Source organism: Aulonocara stuartgranti (genome assembly GCF_965226115.1).
Source record: "Aulonocara stuartgranti genome assembly, chromosome: 1".
NCBI classification, from domain to species: Eukaryota; Metazoa; Chordata; class Actinopteri; order Cichliformes; family Cichlidae; genus Aulonocara; species Aulonocara stuartgranti.
The window spans coordinates 8,833,556-8,860,097 of NC_138939.1; the positions used below are offsets into that span (position 1 = coordinate 8,833,556).

Genomic DNA, 26,542 nt, shown 5'->3' on the forward strand with positions numbered 1-26,542 from the left:
AGTGAGAACTAATAAAGGAGTGAAATATTGCTCTATATACACTGTACAGACTTTTCCCCCTCGGATTAGTAGAATTTTAATTTAATCTGTAGTTGTGTGAGGGGAAAACGTGAATAATCCTTTTAAAAGGTAAAATAAAAAGAGGATTTACGTAAGTCTTTGATTAGTAGTCCCTCTAGCGGTGATACAAACTGAAAATTGACGACGACGTCATATTTTACTCTCAGTTGCCACCCAGAACAACAACGCAGAGCTGCAGGTTACTTCAAAGTCCAAAGGTAAGCGGCTGTGTTATGTAAGAGAGATCAGTGAAGTAAAGAGTGCACTAAACTCTTAAAGGAAACAGTCCGGTGGGAGGCACGGCCAACGGGCTTTATGTTTCCTAAAGTATGCGTATTTGTCGATCTGATCGTGATGACAAAAAAGTAGGGTATACTTTTACAGGCACATGGATGAACGTTTGTCGAAATTGCCTTTCTCGTTTTACATAATTTACTCACTTGAAAAACTTGCCCAAAGTTAAGCAGGCCTGCACGTTCCGTATCTGTACAAAACGCACCACCCAAAATGTGCAAAATGTGATAAAACAGGAAGATACGCGTCATGAGCATGTTTAGGTTGAGTTACACCGAATTGTTGAAAACAAACAAAAACAAGTCCGTGATAAACTACTTTACAACATGTTTAGGAGTCGACTTTGCATATATAAGTGCAACTTTTAACTTGATATGACTGATCACTAAATTCAGTATAATATGATCCGGTGTAAAGTATCCTGTGTCTTATCTGAGGAATATTACAAAAGGTGTCATAACCTGCATTTTACAAACAGGATGGATTTGCGTGAGTACTTCAAAAGAATTGGTTTCCATGTCTCCTGTGATAAACTGGATCTTGCAACACTGAACCTGATCCACAGAAAGCACGTTATGTCCATCCCATTTGAGAACCTAAGCATCCACTGTGGCGAGAGGATCACCATGGACCTTGAGGTCATCTTCAATAAGGTTGTGAGGAGCAGCCGCGGAGGCTGGTGCCTTGAGAACAACTCCCTGTTTGGCTGGGTGTTGAGACAAATGGGTTTCAACACGACAACACTAAGTTCCAGAGTTTTCAATAGTTTCCTCAATGACTTTGGCCCGCTTGATTCTCATCTCATTAACAAGGTCATCATTGATGGGAAGGCTTATATAACAGATGTAAGCTTTGGGGTGTCATCACAAGTGCGAGAGCCTCTGGAGCTTATTTCTGGAAAGGAGCAGCCCCAGGCAGCAGGTGTTTTTCGCCTCATAGACAAAGGGGACATGTGGGTGCTGGAGAAGACTGGCAGAAAACCAAAGGTTCCTAATCCAGAATTTGCTACATCAAGTCTGGTGAGCAGGAAGCAAACAAAGCAGATCTACTGCTTCACCTTGGAGCCTCGCGGGGTAGATCATTTTGTAGATAAATGTCACAGGCTGCAGACCGACCCCGCCTCACTGTTCACCAATAAGTCCATCTGCTCTTTGCAGACTCCCACGGGATTCAGAGCCCTGATTGGAAAGACCTACAGTGAGGTCACCTTCAAACCAGAGGAAGGTGTTGATGTCTTAGACATGAGGGACATATCAGATGATGAGATAGACGAAATTCTGATGGAAAAGTTCAACATAAAGCTGCAGAACAAACTAAAGCTCATGAGCAACAAATCCTGGTACACACTTTGAAAACAACCCTGACATAGCAACATTTTATGTTGAAGCTCGTCAGCAAAATAAAATATTTGACAACTCCATGAATTAAATTATTTAGATCTTCAGAATTGTAGTTGCATAAAAACAGAAATAAATAAGCTCTAAATAATGTGCACTGAATGATGGAACGATAAAAAAACAACTCTATTTGAATTCCAATTATTCAATTTGATTTTATTGTATTCATATAGCGTCAAATCACAAAAGCAGTCACTTCAAAGCACTTTATATTGCAAGGTAAAGACCCTACAATAATACAGAGAACACCATAACAATCAATTATCCACATAATCATTACATAATTATGAACATTGTTACAGCAGCAAAGTACACTAAACAGGAAAATATAAATAGATGCAGCATACCTAACAACAGTAAAGCTATGCAAGTATATATGCAAGTATAAATATTTTAATTTCTAGTGTTATTAAAGTGTAGTAGTTTACACATTTGCTTTTCCCTTTGGGTTTCCACCAGGAATGACAAATCGAAGGTAGAGCCACCTGCTGTGGCAGCTCCTTGTAAATAAGGGAGCAGCTGAAAGTAGCTTTATTTGGAATTGTATTATAGTGGGAAGTGAGAAGAAGGGAGTAGAGGAGAAATGCTCAGTGCATTATGGGAAGTCTGTCAGAATATGTAAATTAGGTTTAAAACGTATCTGAGTTTTATCCCTAATTTTAAAAGTACATAGGGTATCTGTGCATTAAATAAAATGATTTACAGTATGAGGGAAAACATACCATGTTTGTATTTTTCTGGATATAATAGTGAGTGTAGTGATCTTAATATTTATAGCTACCTTGAATGTTTTTGTGTCACTTTTTTTTTTTGTTTTATGTTTGTATATTTATTAATCCCATATATCATAATGCTTAAACTAAGATAACTTATTTCATAGTATTTATCCTCAACCTTGTAAAACAGCAAAAGGTGAAAACTGAGCAAATCTGAAGACATCCTGACAAAAAAAATCATATATTGCTAGAAAGAGTAAGAAAATATGCACACTGCTTCTCTCCAGTTTAATAAATTCAATCTTAAAACATTCTTGCAAAGGCAACATTTTGATCTTGAAATGAAGAAAGAAGATTCCATGAATATTTCTATTTTTCAAACTATATTACCTGTTTATCTGTTCACCATTGTAAAATGATCATAATGCTTATATATGGTAACTGAGTAATTCACAGTATTAAAATGTCCTGTTTTGTGAAGTTGTTATAGTGTCATAGGTTTATACAAGGACGTTTGTATATCAAATGATTTGTCCTCAACGCCTCTACCTCTACACGACTGAGACTCAGATCCTCATCTTGGCCATCCACAGGCAGTTCTTAGATCAACGTGTGTTAGATAGAATAACCTAAATTGTATTTTAACAGACTTGAATGGACAGTGGCTCTTTGTGTGTCATGACATTAAACATACTTTGCTGTTTTATTCTATGTTCTGTGTCAAGGTTTCTTGCTTTTACAAAAATGATGTTGTCATTACCGATTATTCTCTTCAAAAGGGAGCAGGGATCATAACACATTATGATCCCTGCAGTGGGTGGGTCCTTTGACAGACAATACATAAATAAATCATCCTCTTTTAACAACAGAAAATATGCTTTGACAGTTTTCCTCTCAGTAAGAACTTTTGTTTTTCTTTAAACTTACCAGTTATCCTGCCACAGTTTGCTGGTTTTAGTAGTGTACAATGAAACTGACCATGTTCTTTAATAGACAATTATGCTTCTAATATTACAGTTTAAGTGAGTTCTAATCAGGCTGTACTGCTCGTACACATCCAGTTGTTAGATAAAATCAACCTCACATTTCACCCATTTCAAACTTTCTGCATGAATGGTCTGTCCACCAAGCTCCTGTTAATAACAAACCTTTTGTAAAACCAACAACAGGACTTACTGTAAAAGAACCAGAGTATATATTCTTTCATATGATCACATTCAAGAGAAACTATTTTGTTTTGTAATATCATAGAAATTGCCATGATATGAATAATATCGGTCATTATCTGCAAAATCATTGACATTATTGTATTAATGTGGGTGTGTTTTATTGCCTGTGTACTGGACTTTTCTCTTTTGAGGCGAGGGATGCGTTATTTCTTCTTTCCAAATGTGTATATATTATAATTTAAATGTGCTGCTGAAAGAACTTTAATAACTGCATGGATAAAATTCTATAAATACTTATTTCCATGTATACATTGACTTCTCACTATTTCTCTCAGTGAAGCAGCTGAGTTGCACCAACTCTATCACTGATTAACTTATGATCAAGTAAATCAGTAATATACTGTCAGGTTCTTTTGGCTGTTTAAGCTCACCCACTTTATTGCATGAAGTTCACCAGGTAGAAGAGATCAGTTACTGCCCTCTTTTTTTGCCTTCACGGATATATTACTCAGAAAATAACTTTGATCACACTATCAAACAAAGTAAGGTTAAACATTTTTGCTCCGCATTTCTTGTTGCAGGTTATTTTATGTTACCTTAAAGAAAGGAAAAGTGTTAAATATACTGATTTGCAATGACTGCAAGTGACATCTTTATCAGACTTGATTCAAAGAAGCTGCAGGATTTGCTTTTGAAGCTTTAAGGGAAATGAAATGGATTTGCAGCATAGTAAGAAAAACCATAAGTAGCTCACTTACCTTTTTCTGTTTTTGCTTCCAGACCCTCAAAACACATCCTCGATCAAACACCAATTACATAAGGTAAGGATAAAAAATTTCAGATTAATTTAGTTGTATTCAACATTTGTCATTAGAATGATATTTATAGTATTAACCAAAAGAAAGGTGTTAAAATGTATTAATTTGTGCAGTAAATGCCAAGTTAAAGTCAACAATTGCTGTACCCATAAAAACCACATTATTTCATGAAAAAATAAGAATTTATTTTTATCATTTACTACCATTTACAACTTAAAGAATTGTATTGGTAAGCAGCTGAAACAATGAAGCTAGGATCACTTGGTTAAAACACTAATGCTTCCACCATCTTGCATTTCCATTGTCTTTATGTGAACAGAAAACAGGAATTAAATGTAATTGTTATAAATTTCATGAGATATTCTTACATCCATCCATTTTTTTCCATTCGCTTCCGCTTATCCTTTTCAGGGTCACGGGGGTGCTGGCGCCTATCCCAGCTGTCATAGGGTGAGAGGCAGGGTACACCCTGGACAGGTTGCCAGTCTGTCACAGGGCTAACACACAGGGACAGACAACCATTCACAATCACACCTATGGGCAATTTAGATTTTTCAATTAACCTATCCCCACAAAGTACATGTCTTTGGACTGTGGGAGGAAGCCGGAGTACCTGGGGAGAACATGCAAACTCCACACAGAAAGGCCGTGGCCTGATGGTGGAATTGAACTCAGGACCTTCTTGCTGTGAGGATACAGTGCTAATCACCGTGCCACCAAGATACTCTTACATGAAATGTTAATTAAGATTAGGTGTCTTGAATTGAATGATTGATCTAAGATTGTAAGGAAGCGAAGAGCATACCAGGCTAGACCTAGAGTTGGACATCTGGCTGCATCCTGTAGATTGACAGGATGTAGCACAAAATGAAAGGTGTTGGGGTTTTTTAATGTATTTTTTTTTAAAGCGTTGTCAATGAGATGGCTGCAGAACTGAAATGATTATCAATGTGTTGTCCTGCATTTTACAGGCAAGATGAATTTGGATGAGTACTTCAAAAGAATTGGTTTCCATGGCTCCTATGATAAACTGGATCTTGCAACACTGAAGCTGATCCACAGGCAGCATGTTATGTCCATTCCATTTGAGAACCTCAGCATCCACTGTGGAGAGAAGATTACCATGGACCTTGAGGTCATCTTTAACAAGATGGTGAGGAGCAGCCGTGGAGGTTGGTGCCTTGAGAACAACTCCCTGTTTGGCTGGGTACTGAGACAAATGGGCTATGACACTACAACCTTGGGCTCCAGAGTTTTTAGCCCTACTGGTGGTGAATATCACTCTGAGGAAACACACCTCATTAACAAGGTCATCATTGATGGGAAGGCTTATATAGCAGATGTAAGTTTTGGGGTGTCACTCCAACTCTGGGAGCCTCTGGAGCTCATCTCTGGAAAGGAGCAGTCTCAGGCGGCGGGTGTCTTTCGCCTCATAGACAAGGGGGACATGTGGATGCTGGAGAAAACTGGCAGGAAACCAGAGGTTCCTAATCCAGAATTTGCTAAATCAAGTCTGTTAGACAAGAAGCAAACACAGGTGATTTACTCCTTCACCTTGGAGCCTCGTGAGCCATATCATTTCTCTCAGGTAAACCATGACCTCCAGTCAGACCCCACCTCACTGTTCATCAATAAGTCCATCTGCTCTTTGCAGACACCCACAGGATTCAGAGCACTGGTTGGCTGGACCTACAGTGAGGTCACCTTCAAACCAGAGGAAGGTGTTGATGTGTATGACATGAGAAATGTAACAGATGATGCGCTAGAAGAAATTCTGAGGGAAAAGTTCAATGTGAAGCTGCAGAACAAACTGAAGGCTGTAAACAAAAAAGCATGCTACACACTTTAGAGAATTAACCAGCAGATGTCCTGCTTTGAAAAAGCTTTAAAACAGTAATCAGAATTAAAATCAGAATACTTTATTAATCCCTAAGGAAAATTCTGCAAATCAAGCTTTGCAAAATTTCTGTTTTTGAAAAGTTATAAGTCACATTGAATGTCACGTTTCATATGATGCATTTCTATGACTGAAAGAAGTAAGGTCACTTTTTCAATGTGTTGTTTCATTTTATTCACACACACTTTTGCAGGTCCAGAGTTGTAAATATTTTAGTGACCACATAAGGAGATCAGTACCAAAATTAACTTTTTCTTTGCATTTCTCAAATACAACTATGAAATTGTATATATTTAATTAAACAAATACAACAAATCATGTTCTGTCACTTGAAAGAAACATTTCTACCTCAGTTGTTCGACTTGGAAAGAGGTAAGTGGTACGATAACGACACCTTGTGGTATAATAGACATGGTGCAGTGTTTAACTGCGTGAAAATTTGTCTAATAACACTAATTTATTCATATCAGTGACCAAAACCGCAAGTCTCGTCCGTGGATAAGCAGATGCAGCTCTAATTACCTCTGCTTGTCGACACACAAACCTATATTTTATTTTGTTTTCATAAATGTGGTCGAATTGAATCTCACGTGTTTATAAGAAGTAGCTGGTTGTGGTACTTAAACGTGAATGAAGTTAGGAGACTCCTGGCTTCACGCCTGAAATAACTATTAAATATGCCAAAGTGACGTCATTATTTTGCGACAATAAATGACCTGTCAGAGACCCGAAAACAGAGCAACGTAACAAGGAATATCGTTGAAATTACAAATTTTAATTCCCAACTCTTACACTTTAAAATCGAGACCTTTAGTGGAGCCTGGGAGAAAACAGCTGTTCATACCAGTTACATGATCTCAAAAGGATTCACACACTCCAAACCAGGATAAGCCAAACACTGCACACAGTGAAATCATTCATAAAACCCACACATAGAGGTGTTTGCTTTTACGATTAAGATTCTCCCAACGAGACCCACCTAATTTCTCTCCAGCCCCCAAATAATAAAATTCAAAATACTACAAACCATATTATGATGATTAATTATCATAAAAGCCTATGTATCCTTGTATTTTCTCTGTCTCCCCTGCCTGGCGCGTGGTTTGGCTTGTACAATTAAAAGGCTTAAACCACGAAACCTTCAGCTCATTCTCATACACAGAATAAATCAATAACAGCACCTGATATCAATTAATGTTGAGTCAATGATAATGAGTTCCCAATCATTTTATAGTATTTACAAAAATATGTTACTGCAGTCAAAACCAATTAAAAAAATAAATAAATCTATATGCAAAGAAACGAAAGTTTAGATTTGAAATACAAATTTGAATAACATGTCGAATTTTGCCATAACCAATAATGCATGAGGTGGATTGTAGTGTTGCAGTCTTTGCACCTGATTTGGTACAACTCTTATTTAATCTGGAGCCGTGTGAGAGGAAAAGTGTTTATATAAATATAATTGAATTTCGTAAAGAGTTGGTTAGTAGCGCCTCTAGTGGTGATACCTGGGGTTTTATAAGTGCAGCTGAGCGTTGACAGTCACGCACCGTTTGACCATTAGCTACCGACAGCACGCAGCTGCAGGGCACAACCCAGCCCACAGGTAAGTTGGACTAATTAAAGCAGTTACACAACACATGAAGCTATTGTGCTTACAATAAAAACTAATAGTGACCACTGATAATACATTTTCCACACTGTTTCTGTACTTTGGCAATAGATGTAAATGGTCAAGCTAGGAGATAATTTTTCAGATTGTTCTTGAGCAAAAACTTTACCGTGAACAAGACTTTTTGCTCCTTTTAGTCAGGGGCCAGCGCCATTTTGACGGCGGGAAAAACAAGGCCAAGTAATTACTCCTGATGGTCTTACCTTGAAACGGAGTTATTGCAAGTAACCTTCCCTCCAAATACTCCTGCGCAAAATGTCACAGCTAAGGTTTAGGATTTGCGCTAATGTGACTGCATTTATGAAAGAGACCTGGGTTTCCAACACACTAGTGTTGGCCGTGTTCTACCGGAGGTCCACCACACAGCCAAGTGTTCAAATTCACCTGCCATCAAAAAAAGAAAACTGTCATCCCTGTGTCAAACTCGGAGACATGGCGCCATGATGCTGTCTGCAGTTACTCAAAAGACTTGACAGAAACTAAGAGGATGGCTTTCAGGGTCCTTTTATTTTATCGTTATTTATTTATTTTTTCCACCAAAGACAAAACAGTGTAGGAGAACTTACAGACCTGTTAAGGACTTTTATGTCTTATAGGAAGCTTTTACCAGTTGTCCTCTTATTTATTCAAACAGGTATTTGCTGGGAGTGTTATCTTCGTTTTAGCTTATAGGTGCTGTGTGTGTTTAAAAAGAAAAAAGCTTTAAATATGTTGAAAGCCAACATTTGACGTGGACCCCCTTCATTCTTTAACACAGCTTGAACTCTTAGGCAAGCTTTCTTATAATTGAGCCTTCAGGAATAGTTTTCCCAGGCTTTCTGAAGAAGATTCAAAGCTTCAGGGCTCCAATCCATGACTGGTGGTGCCCAATTGTGAAGTGGTGTGTGGTTTTTTTTTTTTTTGTTTTGTTTTATTTTGTCCCCCCTCTCTCTATCCAGGTATGCCTTGACTACAATGCTAGGGTGTTTGGGATCATTATCATGCTGAAAAAAAGGAAACATTTGCCAATCAGGCTTCCAGATGATATTGTGTTGTGGATCAAACTCTGATGGTACCAGTTTTGGCAAGGTCCCCAACACTGATTTAAATGCAGCCCAAAATCATGTGTGTCCACTGGGTTTTACAGATGGCTGCAGATGCTCACTATACCTCTCCCTTGAGCTGGATAAGCCTAGCTCATTAGAAGGAATAAAGAGGATATGGTTTGTTTTGTGGGAAAAGGCTTTCATCACTCATTGGAGCAGAAACTCTGAGCCACATTCATGAACACATTCATTATTTGTTTTGTGTATTGCTTCTGTCAGCTAAGCAATTGGGATGCGCCACCCCTATCACCATCATGATCGATGCATATTATTGAATGAGACTGGCTATATACATTCCTTTTGTAGTATAAAGTAGCTCACTTACCTTTATCCTGTTTTTGCTTCCAGACTCATCAAAACACATCCTTGATCAAACACCAATCAAATAAGGTAAGGATAAAAAATTTCAGATTAATTTAGTTATAGTCAACATTTGTCATTAGAATGATATTTAATGATATTTAAACATGTTTGCGCAAAATGTTCAGATCATTTTAATTGTATTCAACATTTCCGGGGGAGCACAGCCCAAAGACTAGTATTGGTAAGCAGCTGTTGAAAGGGTTAAATGAGGGGTAGGATAACCTGCCCTATTAAAACACTAATGCTTCCACCATCTTGCATTTCCATTGTCTTTACATGAACAGAAAACTGGAATGAAATTTAATTGTTATAAATTTAATGAGATAATCTTACATGAAATGTTAATTAAGATTAGGCATCTTGAATTGAATCATTGATTCTTAGATTGTAAGGAAGCAAAGAGCCTGCCAGGCTAGACCTAGAGTTGGACATTTGGCTGCATCCTATAAATTGACAGGATGTGACACAAAATGAAAGGTGTAGGGGTTTTCTTTTTTCTTTTTTTTCTTTTTTAAAAAGCTTTGTAAGTGACATGCTGCAGACCTAAAATGATTATCAATGTGTTGTCCTGCATTTTACAGGCAAGATGAATTTGGAAGAGTACTTCAAAAGAATTGGTTTCCATGGCTCCTATGATAAACTGGACCTTGCAACACTGAAGCTGATCCACAGGCAGCACATTATGTCCATTCCATTTGAGAACCTCAGCATCCACTGTGGAGAGAAAATAATCATGGACCTTGAGGTTATCTTCAATAAGGTTGTGAGGGGTACCCGTGGAGGTTGGTGCTTTGAGAACAACTACCTGTTTAGCTGGGTGCTGAGACAAATGGGCTATGACACTACAACCTTGGGCTCCAGAGTTTTCGACACGAGCATTAATGACTTTGAATCCCAGGAAGTACATCTCATTAACAAGGTCATCATTGAGGGGAAGGCTTATATAGCAGATGTAAGTTTTGGATTATCTGGCCAAATACGGGAGCCCCTCGAGCTCATCTCTGGAAAGGAACAGCCTCAGGATGGAGGCGTCTTTCGCTTCATATGCAAGGACAATTTGTGGATGCTGGAGAAGACTGGCAGAAGAACAGAGGTTCCTAACCCAGAATTTGCTAAATCAAGTCTGGTCAACCGGAAGGAGACGCGACTGATCCACTGCTTCAGCTTGGAGCCTCGTGAGCCAGATCATTTCTTTCAAGTGAACAATGACCTCCAGACAGACCCCACCTCACTGTTCACCAACAAGTCCATCTGCTCTTTGCAGACGCCCACAGGATTCACAGCGCTGGTTGGCTTGATCTACAGTGAGGTCATATTTAAGCCAGATGAAGGTGTTGATCTCTATAACATGAAAAACATAACAGAAGATGAATTAGAGGCTGTGCTGATGGAGAAGTTCAAAGTGAAGCTGCAGAACAAAATGCAGGCTGTAAACAGAAGAGTAGTCCTTGAATTTTAGAAAATTACTCCTTATACATCCTGCTTGGGAACACTGGCATGAATGAAGCTCCCTGGCTTTCTGTTTATTTGAAAGATTATCAGTGGTGTTGAATGTGTTTTGTATGACTATAAATGATACACTTGCATGGAAATAAAAAAAAAATAAAATAAAAAAGTCAAGGCATCATTTCAGTCTGGTTTTGTTTTTTTTTTTCCTTCTATCTTCCCCTCCATACAGTTCTGCAAGTTCAGAGATGGAAGAAAACACATCAGTGAATTGTCTAGTATTTGATTATTATTATTTTATTTTTGTTTTTAAGGCTTTTAGAACGGTAAAACGTATAAACAGATCAAGGTCAAGATGAACATATTTTCATTTTCCAAATATCACTCAATTGATTTCTAGTCTTAACTAAATAAAATCAATTGAAGTCTGCATTGTCCCTCTGACCGGAAGGTGACCAGTCCAAGGTGTACCCCTGCTTCTCCCATTGTGATGGCTAGAATAGGATTCCAGAACAATGCCATCTCTGTGATCCTGAACTATGTGCGGGTGGATGGATTCAAACAATCATTGGACTATCTCAAATCTGTCTGCTCAAAGATTTCAAACTATTAGATGCTTGCATTTTCTCCCATGTAGTTTTTATGTAATCATATCAAACTACTTTCCATTCGTAAGAGCGCTTTCTAGAACATAGAAACCAGGTTTTCTTGACTGTTACATAAGCGAAACCTGCCGTCCATGCAGTTTGCCTGCAGCAGGCGGGACTTCAACGTTGGCACCGCCCCTTATTTGGGTCACACCCAATCATATTAGCTGCGCACACACTCGATCAGGATTGGTCAGCAGGCCTGTCCTACAGCTGAGGGGAAGGGTGTTGTAGCTGCTTCTCAGACCATAGACAGTGGTTCAGACATGAACTCCTTGGAACAGGCCGAAGGTAATCAACAGTAAAAGCGACTCAAATTAATCAAATGTAAAGTTTCAGCGGGTATAGTCGTTGCAGCCAAAGCCACGGAATGTTTACTGAGCAAACGTCTTAAGATGGGTTGTGAAATTTTGGCGTAATAATGCGTTAGCCGGCTAGTTTTCTTAGCATGCTCGTTAGCCTAACTGACAAAACATTCAGCCACTGATACCCTTCATTATTTACACGCAAACACATGTTTAATTGTTAAATCCCCCCGCTTTTGTAACTGGGATCGTAGAGTCATAGCAAGCAACTTTTTTTTTTATTTTTACATATGTAGGGAATATGATCAGCTTGGAAGTGAAAGTGTAGCAAACCTACAGGGCATTTAAGAGCTTCATTTTAAGTAATGGTGGATTTCTGTCTTCAGTTTACAACTTTGAGTGATGACACCAACTGAGCTATAGGGCTAAGGCTGGCTTTATTTTAAGATTGAATTTCATGACATTCTTTTGGGGAAGAGACTAAAAAAAGCTTTTCTGGGGATACCTGCGTAATCCTTGGTCCAAACACAGCGTCTGCTCATGGTCCTGTTGTTTTGTTGCAGACCTGAAGGCCTTTGAGAGAAGACTGACAGAGTATGTCTCCTGTTTGCAACCTGCCACAGGCAGGTGGAGAAGTAAGTGACAACAGCAGAGAAGTTACAATGGTTGACATCTTTTTGATATTGCAATTAACCTGAAAGAAGTTCATGTTGATCTCAAACTGCAACTATTAGCTAAAGCTCTACGGTGAGTTGATTTAAATATCTTGTTCTTATGTTTTCTTTCAGTGATACTGATAGTGGTGTCTGTCTGTACAGCTACTGGAGCTTGGAACTGGTTAATAGACCCAGACACACAGAAAGTAAGTATTTGTCGAGAAAGTCTGACTCGAAGAGAAATCAGAGGTATATATATATCCCTTGTATTGAACAGCATGGCCAACAGGGATAAGTGGTATCATTAGGTAACTTGATCCAATAAAAGCAGCCTCATGCATTAATAGATAATTGTTCATGTATTAGTACAGTTTAGGTGAGTTCTAATCAAGGTATAGTGTCTGCACATGTGTTTTAACTATAACTGACCACATTGTCAAATTTTAGGCTAGTCTTATAAGAAGTTTTTCTGTCCCTTAAGCCTCTTTTCTATCTCTGCCTGTCTGAATATCTCCATCAGCTGTAGCATATCTCGAACGTTTAGCTTGTCTCCCTGGATGTGTTCATGGTTTGAGGTCTCCATCTTTCTGAAAAATTTTCATTCCTCATTCTATAGAAGACCAGCCAAATTTGAAGATGGTTTCCAGATTTTTGTATTTATTTATATCTTACAGTGTCTTTGACAGGATTAATGAAGTCATTCAAAATTTTACCTTCATTCTTTTCTAAATCTCCAAGTTAAAGGTCCTTGAAGTGCATATGGGCATGCTGAAATCTTGTCTTTCTTCATTTGTCTTTCATGCATTTCTGAGCCTCCATAACTTCATAAGTAAAGCCAGTGGCAACATAAAAATTTCAAAATTGAAAGTTACATTTAAAAAGAAATACATTTTTCATCCACCCAGAAGTGTCACTTTTAATTAATAATAATTTGGTATTAATTAATTAATTAATTAATTTCTATGTCATAAAATAGCAGACACAAGCACTGGTGCTAGATGTTGTCATCACATCCTAAAAAAAACATCTGTAAAAGTAAATATTTTCTCACCCAGATTGATGTTGCTTTGTTTCCTTTTGTCATGCAGGTATCTTTCTTTTCATCCCTATGGAATCATCCCTTCTTCACCATCAGCTGCATCACTCTAATAGCTCTCTTCTTCGCTGGAATACACAAACGAGTTGTGGCGCCATCAATGTATCCTTGTTTTTTTCTACTTCAGTAAACACAAATTAGCGACTCATGTACTTGGATCAGGTATCTGTGACAGTTGCCCATCAATTTAATTCAGTTAAGTTCCTATGTTTACTGTACCACACACATCTGCAGTAGTGTACTGGTGGCTACTGTGGAGAAAATTAAACTGACTTCTTACAGTTTACATCTAGCCTGATGTTGCCTTGCAGATAAAATAATTCCCAGGCTGTGGTTTTTCCTAATCTCTTCATCTTGACCTTTGTGATAAGATCATGGGTCCTCAGACAATCTGATTATACTCATATCAGACAGCTGAACAGTGTCATGGTGGATGCTGTCGACATGGGTCTGCCATGGTGAAACTAAGATGGACAACAGAAGCTTGTCTTAGATACTTTTGTATCTTATGTTTTGTGCAGGACATATAAAAAAAGAACGTCTGGAGGGAAAAATCTTACTTTTAGTTTTAAATAAGTATCTTATTAAATGAAATAACTTGAAATGTTTGCCACATTGGCCATCCTGTCAACTCCTATTTTCTCTTCACACTGGAGAGATGATTCAGTCTAGTTCCTGCCTTAGTTCTGCCCATAGTCTATATTTATAAAGCTTTCTTTCCTACTATAAGTAAACAGGCCTCAAACAAGACAACAGCTTGATAAGAAGCAGTGTAGTGGTCAGAGTCCACATGTGGGTTTAACAGCCTGTTGTTGAAGGCTCAAAACCATATCAGGAGATTATGTCATGGAATAGAAAATGCACTGTTAATCAGGATTTGCACTGCACTTGTCAGCTATGTTAATTACTTTATTTGATGTGAATGGACTTTGGTTTCATAAAGGGTGGTTTGGTGTACATTTTGTTGTAGGAGGTTATTAAAGCACTGAAGCGTCTTTCTTTAGTATTTAGAGAATTTGACCAGCTCTTTTGGGTTCCATGCAGATACCTCTAGGTCACTTCATTCACCTTCCTAAACAGCCTGTTTGACTGGAATCCCATCATCTTTGTCTCAGTAAAGAATTTAGTTTATTGATTTCTCAATAGTTTCCGTTTTTGTACATGGTATCAGCAGATGTCCAAAGCTGATTTTTGTCAGGTTGAGGAACATCACATAGTGGATTTATTCCTATTTCCATTCCTGGTTATTGTCTTTAACCGTTACCCCTGCAGTATTGCTGCTCGCTGCCGCACAGTTTTAGCAGAATACAACATGTCCTGTGATGATGTGAGTCAACATGGTGATTTTTTTTTTTTACCATTTTACTAAAATTTAAGGTTTTATTTTATTTTTAATTTTTTCTTGTCTTTTCGCAGACGGGGAAACTTATTCTGAAACCACGACCAAACATCCAGTGACCACACGCTCCTGGGTTCTGTCAGGCCTCATCTTTGTTGATTGCCTTCTTGTCTTTAATTCCTTTGGATGCTCTTAGATGAAGTATGATGGGAAATGCATTTTCAGCAAAGAAACGAACTGAGAGGCCCTTCTTTTTTTTCTTTTTTTTTTTTAAACAGTGTTGCTGTGTCGTCATCATTGAAGCTGCTGATTTACTCATGTATAACCTTTGACATATTTTACACATTCAGAGTGAGGGTATATTTCTGTTTCTGTTCAGCATGTATTTTATCTAAAATGTTTCTATTTTAAAGGTTATTTGCCTAATAAATAAATTCATAAGACGTGGGAATATCAGGGCTGTCTCTTTATTTCTTGTTGCCTTCTATTCTTCCTATGGAGCTTGTCACATGCGTAGCTTGTGCGCTTTTGCGACAGCGTCGTGCTTTCTCTTAGCAACCAACACTTTACGGCAGGGAACAGTCTTCCACATGGCCTCCAACAAGGCAGAAGCCGGAGCGTGTGTTTGATCCGCAACAAACTCAGTGTCAGAGAAAAGAAGAGGGGAGTAAACGCCGCGTTATACGCGCAACTCGCACTTTAATAATCACGTGAAATGGGTAAAAGTAAAACCACTAAGTTTAAACGTCCGCAGTTCAACTCGGTCGGGCTGCCGGTGACTGTGGTGAAGGAAGGAGACGGTGAGGAGGAAGAGCATGGTGATGATAGCTGTCCAGCTGCGGAGTTGCTTGAGAAAGTAGGAATATACACTGCTTCTTCTTCGAATGTTTCTAACTTTGAGTTTAAGAGCTCCTATTTTTGCAGTTTCTAACATTTTGAATAGCTGGTGTCACGTGCTTTTAAACACGTTTCCTATAGTTGCAGAGTCCCAGCGCTGATGTGCGAGAGTTTGCATGTGCCAGTATTTCTCGGGTGGTGCAGCAGAGTCAGACCATTCCGGGTTTCCTCCAGAGGGATGCTGTTAGGCGCCTGGGTCCCATGTTGCTGGACCAGAGCCTGGCTGTCAGAGAGACTGCCACTGGAGCTCTCAGGTGAGTCTGGGTGTAACAAATAATCTGGGTTCCTGTCACTTGACGAAGACCTGGATCACTGGGGTCATCTAACAAGTAATCAACACGTGTGACCTATTTTTTTTTTTTGCTAGAATAGGCCATTTTAGTGCTGGGGTCATCATAAAACATATTTGAACTTTTCTGTGTTGTCAGTTTGCAGTGATTTGTATGAGCAAGGGCACAAGAGAAGTGGCAGTCTCTGGTGGAGGTATAAGGATAGGGATGGTCGACCAAAACAGAACATCATTGGCGTAGTTAAAGTAGGAGGTGATGAGGCATGAGGGAGGGTGCCAGCTGCAGAGTTTGAGAATAAAGGTTTTAGTATGGACATGTGTTCTTGAAGTGCTGGAAGGCAGACTTAGAGGCAGATTTGATGTTGTTGACCTCCAGAGACCTCCCTCTTCTCGAGCTTTGAATTGGGAACCACAACCAAGAGTTCATTTTTATTGTTGTTCAATTTGAAAAAGTTTGCTGACATTCAAATTCTGATGTCTTTTAGGCAGTTTACAAGGCACAGAGGAGGGAAGTGACTGTTATCCTGATGATAACTGTGTATCATCAGCATAGCAGTGGAAGCTCAGCCCATGGTTATGGATGATGTGACAAATTAAAGGGCCCACAACTGGCAAACAGATGATGAGTTGTGGGTGCCCAAGGCTCCATGGGCAGCAAATTGTTGCTAACAGAAGAGCTAATGAAACTTGCTGAAAACCTCAAAGAGCCAGTTCCTGGCATGGGTTGTTGCCAGAGTTGTTTCAGTGGCAGGTGTGAGACCCTCACATTATCATTCTGGCTGTTTAAACCTCCTTTGGTTAACAGTGTAGTTGTATGTAGATACTTTGCGATGGAGTGAGAATCATCAAGAAGAGGTTGTTTATGCTAGCAAGACAATGCTTTTAATATTTTCTTCTCTCGATTACAGCAAGTGAGGACGTTTATTGCTTGACCACATGCCTTAATTTCTCTCCCATTTGTGTGCCCCAGATTACTACTTGACATTAGTAATGTTAGTGCTTTTCCTGCTGTGAAGAAAGTCAGGTGCAGGTAGAGGGAAGTCAGTTGTCAGTCACATGCTTCTGCAGTTTTTAAAAGTGTGTTATTGGATAATAAATAAATAAATAAAATGAGTCACATTGTGCCGTTTCATTTGGCTCCCTTATATATATTTTAGTTACACATACAGCTACACGTGCTTTTTGCTTATATGCATAATACATGTATTGTGTGCTAGTTTTTAGTGAGCACTGTTGATACTGCAACAGAAAATGCAGAAAGCTAAGAAATGTGTCTACAAAAGCCCTGGAAAACATTAGAAAATGTAATCGTGGCTCTTTTCTTCCAATCACTTCAGTCAGTGTGGTGTTACAGAACTGAACTTTTCTCGGGCTTCACAGAGAGAGGTGCATATAAGAATACAAATAGCACAGCTCATAGTCCAGTGCGTTTACCTCTGAGTGGGTGGCATTTGTTGACTTCTACACACTATCCAGGGAGCTGCTTTGCCTAAACCCATCTACGCATCCCTTTTCTTAACTGCTTATCCACCTCAGAGTCATGAGTGGACTGGAGCCTATCCCAGGTGTTATGGGGTGAAAGCTGAGATGTAGCCTGAACATGTCAGCAGTCTAATAGGGCTAACACAGACAGACAGACAACCAGTTTAGAAATCACAAGTTAACCTACTGTGGATGTCTTGGGACTGTGGAAAGAAACTGGATTATCCAGAGAGAAGCCACACAGACACAAGGAGAACATCCAAACTTCACACAGAAATCTTCACAGTTGGGCAGAAGAACCAAGGACCTTTCTGCTGTGAGACGACTGCATTAAACCTCACAGAATGTTTCTAGTACTTATCCAGTGCAAAAGTCTTGAGCCACCCCTTATTTCTTTAAATTTTTCTTACAAGGTGACAGCCTTGCTTGCCATTTTGTTTAAAGTGGGCTTGATCAATAGTTTTCCAGGCTTTTTTTAAAATAGTGTTTTTGCACCAACAAGTTCATTCCCAAATAGCTATTTAAAAAGAAGTGTGAGGATGACAGAAGAAGTGTAAGGCTTACAGCAAATGAAACGGTATCAGAAAGTGATGTCCTTAAGAAATAAAACAAATCCAGTACAGATGTGAGAAGTACATCTGGCCTTTTAGTTAATCAATTTCCTGTTCACTAAGGTCTCATAAGAAATGGTCTCAGTTTAGGTTTGGCTGGCAAGAAGACATTCTTAAGGGAGAAAAGGCTAAGACATGCCAAATCACACAAGAACTGGAATGAAAATAAGTGGCAACAGGTCTAATAGATATAGATGGATATATAAATTTGAATGTTTTTGTTTCAAATTGTCAATATGTACAGGGAGGGAGGTACAGCAGTGAGTGTCTACAGCCATCTGTAAAATATGGTCCTGGCTGTGAAATTACAAATGCAGAAAAGTATTGTATCCCTTTGCAACACCATCTGATAAGGCACTGATTGGCAAAAAAAGAAAAGACTTTTGCACAGTATTGTACATTGTGCGTAATACCATGCTGTGCATGATGAGTACAGTACTGTGTCATATTGATATTAACCTCTAGTCTGATTTGAGGCCTTTCAGTAAACCCTAAATAGCATTTTGTCTCCTCGAAATCAAAACAAAACCATTGCTCACAGTGGATCTCCCGGCTCCCCCCCACCCCTCTGCTTTCCTCTCCCACACACACACACACAATTACAAACAGCATCTCTGACCGCGAGTCTCCTCTGAGTGACTGATGACTGTGCGTCTGTGTGTGTCTTCCCTTGACAGGAATCTGAGTGCATGTGGAGGTCAGGAGGTGTGTGAGGACATGGTGAAGCACGACATCATGACTCCTTTGACAGCACTGCTTAGAGAGGTGAGACTCCATCGCTGCTTTTCGCTCACCGCATCACTTCAGTTGCTCCCCATCAGCAGCTGTTACAGCAACATCAAGCTATAATATCCTCAGCAATTAGTTTGTATCTCAGAGCAAATATAGTTGTGGTTATATATAAGTGGACACTGAATCAAATGGCATCAAATCCAAGCTCAGTGTTGGCCTTTGTGTAACTTAAATTAGCCATAAAAAGTTTCTCAAATTTTTGAGGGTCAGAAATGATCTAAATATGTTCAGATGAATGATTGGAAAATTGAGACCTGTTTTACTTGTTCTGTTCACATTTGCAACACATTTGCTTTCCAGTGCTGTGCTGGCTTTGAAAGTGCCATTGTGTCGATGAAAGACCAAAGTAATGCAGTGGAGGATGTAGCCAATGAAGCTGTACACTTGCTGTGGAATCTGTGGTAAGTTGACCTTATTTGTTTTCATAGAAGGCTTTTTAAAAAATTATTATTGGCTCAGAAAGGTCAGTTTGGCCACATACATAATCAGCCAGGTCTTGCTATGGGTCTGACTGTAAAATCTTTGGGGACATGCCAAAACATCATCCATTCACCTGTCCTTTGCTGTTGGTTAATGATCAGCTCATGAGGGTATTCTATGTCTAGTAACTACATAAAAGTAAAAGAAATCCAGAAAACCCCATATATTTGTGAGTTTATTCCTTGAATTTAGTTTTCTGACATCGTCTCTGATAAATCACTCTTATTGACCTAGGCATGCTTTGTATTATTTGTTTGTCTTTCAGTGAAAGCAGCAGCCAGGCGTTGTCTGTGTTTAACAAATCCGGTCTCTTGGATGTGGTTGTTCAGTGCCTGGAGAAACACCCACACAACCTGGAACTAGCCATATCTGCTGGTATGTCTAAAGCATTTATTCTTATTTGCTATTTAACATTGAGATTTTATTAAATAAAGGTGTACATTTTGTAGGTGTTCTCTAACCATCTTCATTTATTAGGCGACACACCTCTAACAAGTACTGACAGGATGCTTAACACATCTGTGCTATTAATATGGTTCTAACACCAGCAAGGAACTCCAAGAACAAAGCTAGCTTGTAGCTTTTGTGCCCAGTTTCAGCTTTTAAACACACTCTCCTCTGTGTGTTCCCCAGCTCACTGTTTGCACACTGTGACTGAGGATAACCCAGAGCTGCTTTGTAGCATGAACACTGCTGTGCTCGGAGCCCTGGAGAATGTGCTGCTGTCATCTCAACCAGGCGTGACACAAACTCTCCTCAGGACACTGGCTGCAGGTACAATTTGTCCCTTTTCATGTCTTTTTTTGTTGTTGTTCTAAACTTAACCACAATTAGACAAATTGACCAGCACAGGAGTCTGTAAATTGTAATGTGTCATACCCCTTCCTGAGCCTGAACTCTGTCTGATGTGTTGCTCAGGTACGCTGTGGAACATGAAGAGTAGTCTGCCTGCTGCTCGTCAGGCCGAGACCGTCAACGCTGTGGTAGCTACCTTATCACAATGCCTGGATTTGGATGCAGGTATGCTAATACCTGAACTTAGACAAGCAGAGGAGCTTCGCCACAGAAACGCCCCAGCTGTGTCAGACATAGAGGGCCAAGCTCCAGAAGAGCTCGCTGAGGAGGAGATGATTGAAGAGGAGGAAGCACCTAAACAGAAGAGGAATGGAAAAGCTGCAAAAGTTGATAATGACTTCTCTGACCTCTTGCCTGTACGTATTAACTCTTGCAATCTCTTAGGCCCATTTAGAGTTAAGAAAACCAAAGCAAGGACAGTTACAGTTGAGGAATTGGCTGTTTCATACCTCTAAACTGTCTGATCCGTTATATATGCATTGAATTAATTATGCTCTGCTTAGTATTAAAATTCTGTACTTTCAGCCTGTGGGCCTCTGGGCATAGAGGTTGAAATCAGTAAACCCTTATGTATTGCCATTTGCATTCTTCCACTCGTATGTAAAATAGTCTGAGATATTGACCAGTATTATTTTATTATATGCACATTGTCTTCTAATTTATTCATCAGCACAGAGCATACGCTCTGTTTTGCACGAGAGCGTGGACAAGTGTTTTCAACTGTAAAAATGCAAATGTTTGCAATTATGCTGAACAAAAAGTATATTCTACCTGAAGCAAAGCTTTTTAAAACTCAAAATTCCAATGTAAGCATCCACTGCAAAAATAAAGTATCATTTTGATTAAGGTTTAATTATAACATGGTGTACATGATGCTGTAATGATCCCTTAAAGTAAAACCATTGGTGGCTGCCTATTGGCTCATTCAGTACTTGACAGAGGGCATTTGGGGTAGAAGAGTTTATGGCTCTTATTATGCATTTTTCACTGGAAGAAAACTGACTTACTTTCATTTGGCTTTTTTTAGACCAATTTTAAGTGATTAGGGTTGGGGTTCTAATGACTCATAAGTCAAAGTTTAGGGCCATTTCTCAGGTGTTTTAAAGGGTTAATCTCAATTTGGTTTCAAGTTTTTTGTTGTTAGGGTTTCTTTGTTTTGTTTTTGAGGTGCACATTAATGCCTGGTGAAAAGGTGGTGTGTGAGTCACGCTGAAATGTGAGCCAGAGCGACAGGGCAGACAAACTGTCGGGTTTAGGGGGGAGCAGATTAGGGACACCCAACAAGGTTCAGCTGAGGACCAACTTGTGGCTTCCACCAAGTTGACAGTCCCCAGACCTGACTCCGGCGAGACAGAGCTGTCCCTCTAAGCTCAGTCAGAGCCGAGGCCCTAGGATTGTGGGTGACATTCATGGTGACGTACCAGAATACCCTCTAATATTGCGGGTTGTTTGGGTTGTTCTAGTGTACTAGTATAAAGATTCATCTGGGGTAAACCATTTATTTATCATGCAAACACAGTTTTACACTTATTCCTTCAGGAGCAACACCCTTGAACTGGGTTTTAATGCTCACTGCACCGCAAGAAGGACATAGTGGAATGCATCTGTAGAATTATTTTTCTTTGTGGCAGTCAGCTGAACCCAGACTGGGTGATAAGAGTGCTAAAAGGCATTGTTTTAGTAGAATGTTGACTCACATGGCTGATTGTTTTTGTCCAGAGGGGGAAGGAGGAGCTGAGGGAGGCAACGGCCTTGCTGACAGCCCAGCAAACGTCCTTGGAGATCATCGTCAACATGTGCTGCTCTGACGGTGAGTGGTGTGGCCACGGACAGCCATGCTGACCCCAGGCACTTTTCATCAAATAGATTTCCTATGACACAGTCACCAACTATGTGTTTGTCTATCGGAGAAACTGTTATAGCAAGAAATGCACACAAAGGTCTCATTTGAGAACATTAAAAAAAAAAAATCTTCATTGTTAATTTCTCTAATTAACTCTCTGTGTGTGCATATGTTCAGACCCTTCTGATGACGAGTGGGAGGAGGAATCAAGCAGTGATGAAAGTGACATGGGTCCCGATGGTCTTTGTGATGGAGTGTCCAATCTGATGTCTCCATTGTGCTTGTCAGCTGAAGTTCATGGGGCTTTGATCAACCACAGCATACCACAAAAGGCAAATGACAGTCTGATTCTTCAGTCACATCTCAGCCAGTTCATCATCAAAGCTTTGACGCGCTTGTGAATGTTGTTAAGCTGTCATTTTAGCTTGCATTGCTGTAAATACAAATTTCAGATTAGATGGATTATGTGGTGAACCTCACCCATCTTCTCCCCCAGGCTGAATGGATTGCGTTGTTTGTGCAGTTTCATAGAGAACTCACTTTCACATACAGTTTATATGCACCTACGCAGCCACTCCCAAATGTAAAAGGGCTGCCATAATATTCCATATTTTCCTGTTTTTAAGGTTCTGAAGAAAACAGAGTTCCCTAAAAAGGAAACTGTGAATTTGTGCCATCAAAATCCCTCCTGGAGAGGCCTGATAAAAAAGTAATCCTCCTCTCTTCTTCCATTGAACTTCACTGTCTGAGTTTAACTATCTTTATTCTTTCTCATTTATAAATAATTTTTTTTTTTTTTTAAGTCTCTAAATTTTTAAATAAAAAGTCTCACCTTCTTTTTAGGATGGAGCGCGTTCAATCCCGGGCACTGACTTGCCTCCACAGTATCCTCTCCACCATGGATGCAGAGTCTTTGGGTGGTGCAACAGCCCTGCAGGAAGCAGCACAGCATCTCTCCTCTATGGTCTTTGGTGCTCCAGGTCTCACATTAATAAAACTTCTTCTGCAGTATTATAGTACCATTTGTTATTTTTCTATTTAAAGAAGGCAAAAAAGTGAGTATGCATTTGTGAGAAAGGAAACTACAAATCGAAACTATGTTTCTTTCAGAGATTCCCAAAGACGAGGAGTTTCTAGAGGCTGTCATCAGCGCCATGCGATCTCTTTTACAGATGATTGCCTCCAAAAATATCCCACAGGTAGATAAGACGCCACTATTTAAATAAACAGCTAAATCAGTTTTGGTGATTACAAAAAGAGGTCAAAGTCTGTGCAGCCGAGGTCGAGGTATCCCGACTTTTAGCTGCTAGCTGAGGGTAAATGATAAAAATGCTTGATTCTACATTTCCCTGTGCCTAATTATATAGTCTTATCATGGCTGCAGAACACATGACAGGAGTGTACAGGTTGAATAATACTCCATATGTTAGTTCCGTCTTTGGTAACTGCATAAAAACAGACCTGAATGTAAAATTTCCGCCTTGAACTGAACTTTAAAATCCACTGCCACTTCACACTTGCTTCTGTTGACAGTTTTTGTTCCTGACAGCTCAGTATCTATGTGTTTGGCTTTTGTTTTTGCTAGTGTATGACCCCCCAGCAGCTGATGAGCTTGAGCGAAACGGCCACCCGCTGTGATGTTGTCAGCGTGAGGGTCAACGCCGTCGCCATTCTTGGCATCACTGGCAGCACATTAGCCAAAGAGAAGGGCACTGCAGAAACCCTGCAGGTATCTCTTTCTCTCATTTATTCTTTTGGAAAAGTTGTTCTTCCTCTAAGAACCTCTTCTTCCACAGATGATCGGAAATGCGTTGCTTCAAGTTGCCACAAAGGATCCTGAACTCGTTGTAAATGGAGAAGCCCTTGATGCTTTGTTTGATGTGTTTGCGGATGGAGAGGAGGCAGAGACAGCTGCAAAAAACATCAGTCTGCTGCCTGCACTGAAGGCACTACAGCCTGTCTTCAAGACCAAGGTACCAAAGATAAATTCATCTTTACTGATCTGTGTGCTTGATAATTTCTCAATATCAGCTATGCTTTTTTTTTTTTCTCCCCTGGAAATATACGAAGCACCTTTATTTTTTTCTTATCTCGCCACTGCATTGTGTGAATTCTCCTTTGAATAACAATTCTTTTTTTTTTCCACTACCAGATTCGTAAAGAAGGAAAAGGCAAATACAGCCCTCAGCAGCTGTGTGTGCTGGATAACATCAGAGTGAACCTGAGAAGATTTATTGGTTATCTGGAGAAGGTGTTGAAAAAATGAGGACTATAAAAGCCTGTTTGATTTGGACAAATATGCTAGCAGGAGCATAGAACGAGACAGAATATGGTTGTGAAACCAACAAGTATTTATGTTTATATTCTTTAAATGATGGTTTACTGTTTGTTGTGCAGAGCGAAGGGAATGTAATAACCGTTATTGTATGCTGGAGTTGGCAGGTTTTTTCCCCACCTAAATTAAACTTTAAACAATTTTGAGACTGTGTTTGTATTTTCATGTCTGATTGAAACATTTTTGAAAGATCAGGTGTGGGATCTGACACCAACTTTTCTTATGGGCATCCTTCTTTGAATCCAGCGGGCTTGACGTTGGTGTTTGCAGTACTTCCACAAGAATGCTGATCTATTCAAAGTATCTGTATAATTATGAGGGGGATTATATTGATGGCATTTATTGTACTTTGCATTGTACTTTGGAATTCTAAGTTGTTGTTTTTTCCAATGAAGACACTGGTCTGCATACACATTTTTTCAGTAATTGAAGGAGATTGATGGTAAATTTTGTAGATTTTGTTTAATCTGTCAGTAAAATTATACATAGATCTGAACTGTCTAAATCCCAGAATTCCCTGTTTTGGTCATAATTTGAATATCATCATACGTGACTGACAAAAATTCACGTAAAGCTTGTTAGCTATTCTTGCAGTGGTTTCTTAGACTTTTTCAACAAAATATCCATAAACTTGCTTATTTCAGTAAAAATGAAATTAATGTGTGAATATGTCATCAGGCTGTGAAGGAATACCGGTACCCTTTTTGAAATAAACCCTGATATTTTTTTTTTTCTTCAATGTTCTTCTTTTGCATTATGTGAACCATTTCAGGAATCTTTCCATGACTTTCCAAATACAAACTGGTAGAAACACTGAGATAATATATCTCAATCTCAATTAATTTGTCTTCATAAGGTGTTGGACTGCTTCAATATATACTGGCATGCTGCCTGCAAATCTCTGGAAATCTACTGAAGGGACTAAACGTGCCTCCAAAATATTTTCCCTCATGTTGTGTTTTGATGATGGTGGTTGAGAGCATAGCCTTGTTGGTCCTAAATCACTCATAGGTGATTTAGGACAAGTCACAGAGGATTTGAAATCTAATGACTACAAAACCCCCACAGCATGTGACTCGCATCATTTTCCTACTCATCAAACCATTCAGCTACCCCCATGTTCCACATGGAGCGTACGTGGGTTCGAGGTATGGTGGATGCTGACTGAGCAATTTACTGACCTTAAATAATATTCATAGTATGTTGCAACAGCTACCTTGACTCCCTCCATAACAAATATTCAAAGACCAGCATATATATTTTTAAGTATTGGAATTGATCAATAAAATGCTTTTGGGAATTTGAAAACTGAGTATGGGAACTTTTTATAAGATTTGAATGGTAAATGGCCTGTATTTATATAGCGCTTTTCTAGTCCCTAAGGACCCCAAAGCGCTTTACATATCCAGTCATCCACCCATTCACGCACACATTCACACACTGGTGATGGTAAGCTACATTGTAGCCACAGCCACCCTGGGGCGCACTGACAGAGGCGAGGCTGCCGGACACTGGCGCCACCGGGCCCTCTGACCACCACCAGTAGGCAACGGGTGAAGTGTCTTGCCCAAGGACACAACGACCGAGACTGTCCAAGCCGGGGCTCGAACCGGCAACCTTCCGATTACAAGGCGAACGCCCAACTCTTGAGCCACGATTGAGATTTTGTAGAATCATTTATTAGATTAGCTGAAAAAGACATTAATAGTGACCCCCTTTTTTTTTAAATTGCCTGGTTAGAAGTTTATATTGCATCTTCATCTGTAAGCTGTTAAATCATGGTTTGCATTGTTGTGAACTATATTTACTCTGCATGAGTACTTAAACACACTGGGTGATTATTGCTGCCCTGCATCAAAATATAAAATATTTTCTGATTTCCAGAAAAAACATTATTACCTTGTTCAATTCAGTTAAAAATGCCTATAAAAATATTCAGTCTCATAGTTTTGTCACAAAAAAGCAAATAAATTTTTCTTCGCTTATGACCTGTTT

At 39.4% G+C, this 26,542-nt stretch overlaps 4 protein-coding genes across 8 annotated transcripts; all 4 read left to right on the forward strand.

Moving 5' to 3' along the window:
* Positions 1–15: 15 nt before the first annotated feature.
* On the forward strand, positions 16–6,669 carry LOC309704816 (arylamine N-acetyltransferase, pineal gland isozyme NAT-10-like). 5 transcript variants are annotated; one of them, XM_082530260.1, is made up of 4 exons: positions 21–278; positions 4,417–4,457; positions 4,866–4,904; positions 5,426–6,669. In XM_082530260.1, exon 4 carries the CDS (start codon positions 5,431–5,433, stop codon positions 6,301–6,303), a length of 873 nt encoding a protein of 290 aa, XP_082386386.1. In that variant the 5' UTR covers positions 21–278; positions 4,417–4,457; positions 4,866–4,904; positions 5,426–5,430; the 3' UTR covers positions 6,304–6,669. The 5 variants fall into 5 exon arrangements, with proteins under 5 accessions (XP_082386388.1, XP_082386386.1, XP_082386384.1 ...); XM_082530261.1 differs by lacking the exon at positions 21–278 and adding an exon at positions 3,994–4,178; XM_082530258.1 differs by lacking the exon at positions 4,866–4,904 and having other exon boundaries at positions 25–278.
* Positions 6,670–7,841: 1,172 nt separating this feature from the next.
* On the forward strand, positions 7,842–11,087 carry LOC309704806 (arylamine N-acetyltransferase, pineal gland isozyme NAT-10-like). Its single transcript, XM_082530246.1, has 3 exons — positions 7,842–7,960; positions 9,460–9,501; positions 10,056–11,087. Exon 3 carries the CDS (start codon positions 10,061–10,063, stop codon positions 10,931–10,933), a length of 873 nt encoding a protein of 290 aa, XP_082386372.1. The 5' UTR covers positions 7,842–7,960; positions 9,460–9,501; positions 10,056–10,060; the 3' UTR covers positions 10,934–11,087.
* Positions 11,088–11,750: 663 nt separating this feature from the next.
* cnep1r1 (CTD nuclear envelope phosphatase 1 regulatory subunit 1) lies at positions 11,751–15,419 on the forward strand. Its single transcript, XM_082543189.1, has 6 exons — positions 11,751–11,858; positions 12,436–12,507; positions 12,661–12,734; positions 13,617–13,726; positions 14,897–14,951; positions 15,041–15,419. Exons 1-6 carry the CDS (start codon positions 11,834–11,836, stop codon positions 15,080–15,082), a joined length of 378 nt encoding a protein of 125 aa, XP_082399315.1. The 5' UTR covers positions 11,751–11,833; the 3' UTR covers positions 15,083–15,419.
* An 86-nt stretch (positions 15,420–15,505) lies between these two features.
* On the forward strand, positions 15,506–25,286 carry heatr3 (HEAT repeat containing 3). The gene is made up of 15 exons (XM_082538093.1): positions 15,506–15,819; positions 15,942–16,114; positions 18,920–19,007; positions 19,335–19,435; positions 19,780–19,889; positions 20,148–20,288; positions 20,433–20,725; positions 22,089–22,179; positions 22,390–22,544; positions 22,839–22,921; positions 23,056–23,192; positions 23,323–23,411; positions 23,798–23,941; positions 24,009–24,185; positions 24,365–25,286. The coding sequence occupies exons 1-15, from the start codon at positions 15,679–15,681 to the stop codon at positions 24,476–24,478; spliced, it is 2,037 nt and encodes a 678-aa protein (XP_082394219.1). The 5' UTR covers positions 15,506–15,678; the 3' UTR covers positions 24,479–25,286.
* The last annotated feature ends 1,256 nt before the right edge of the window (positions 25,287–26,542 follow it).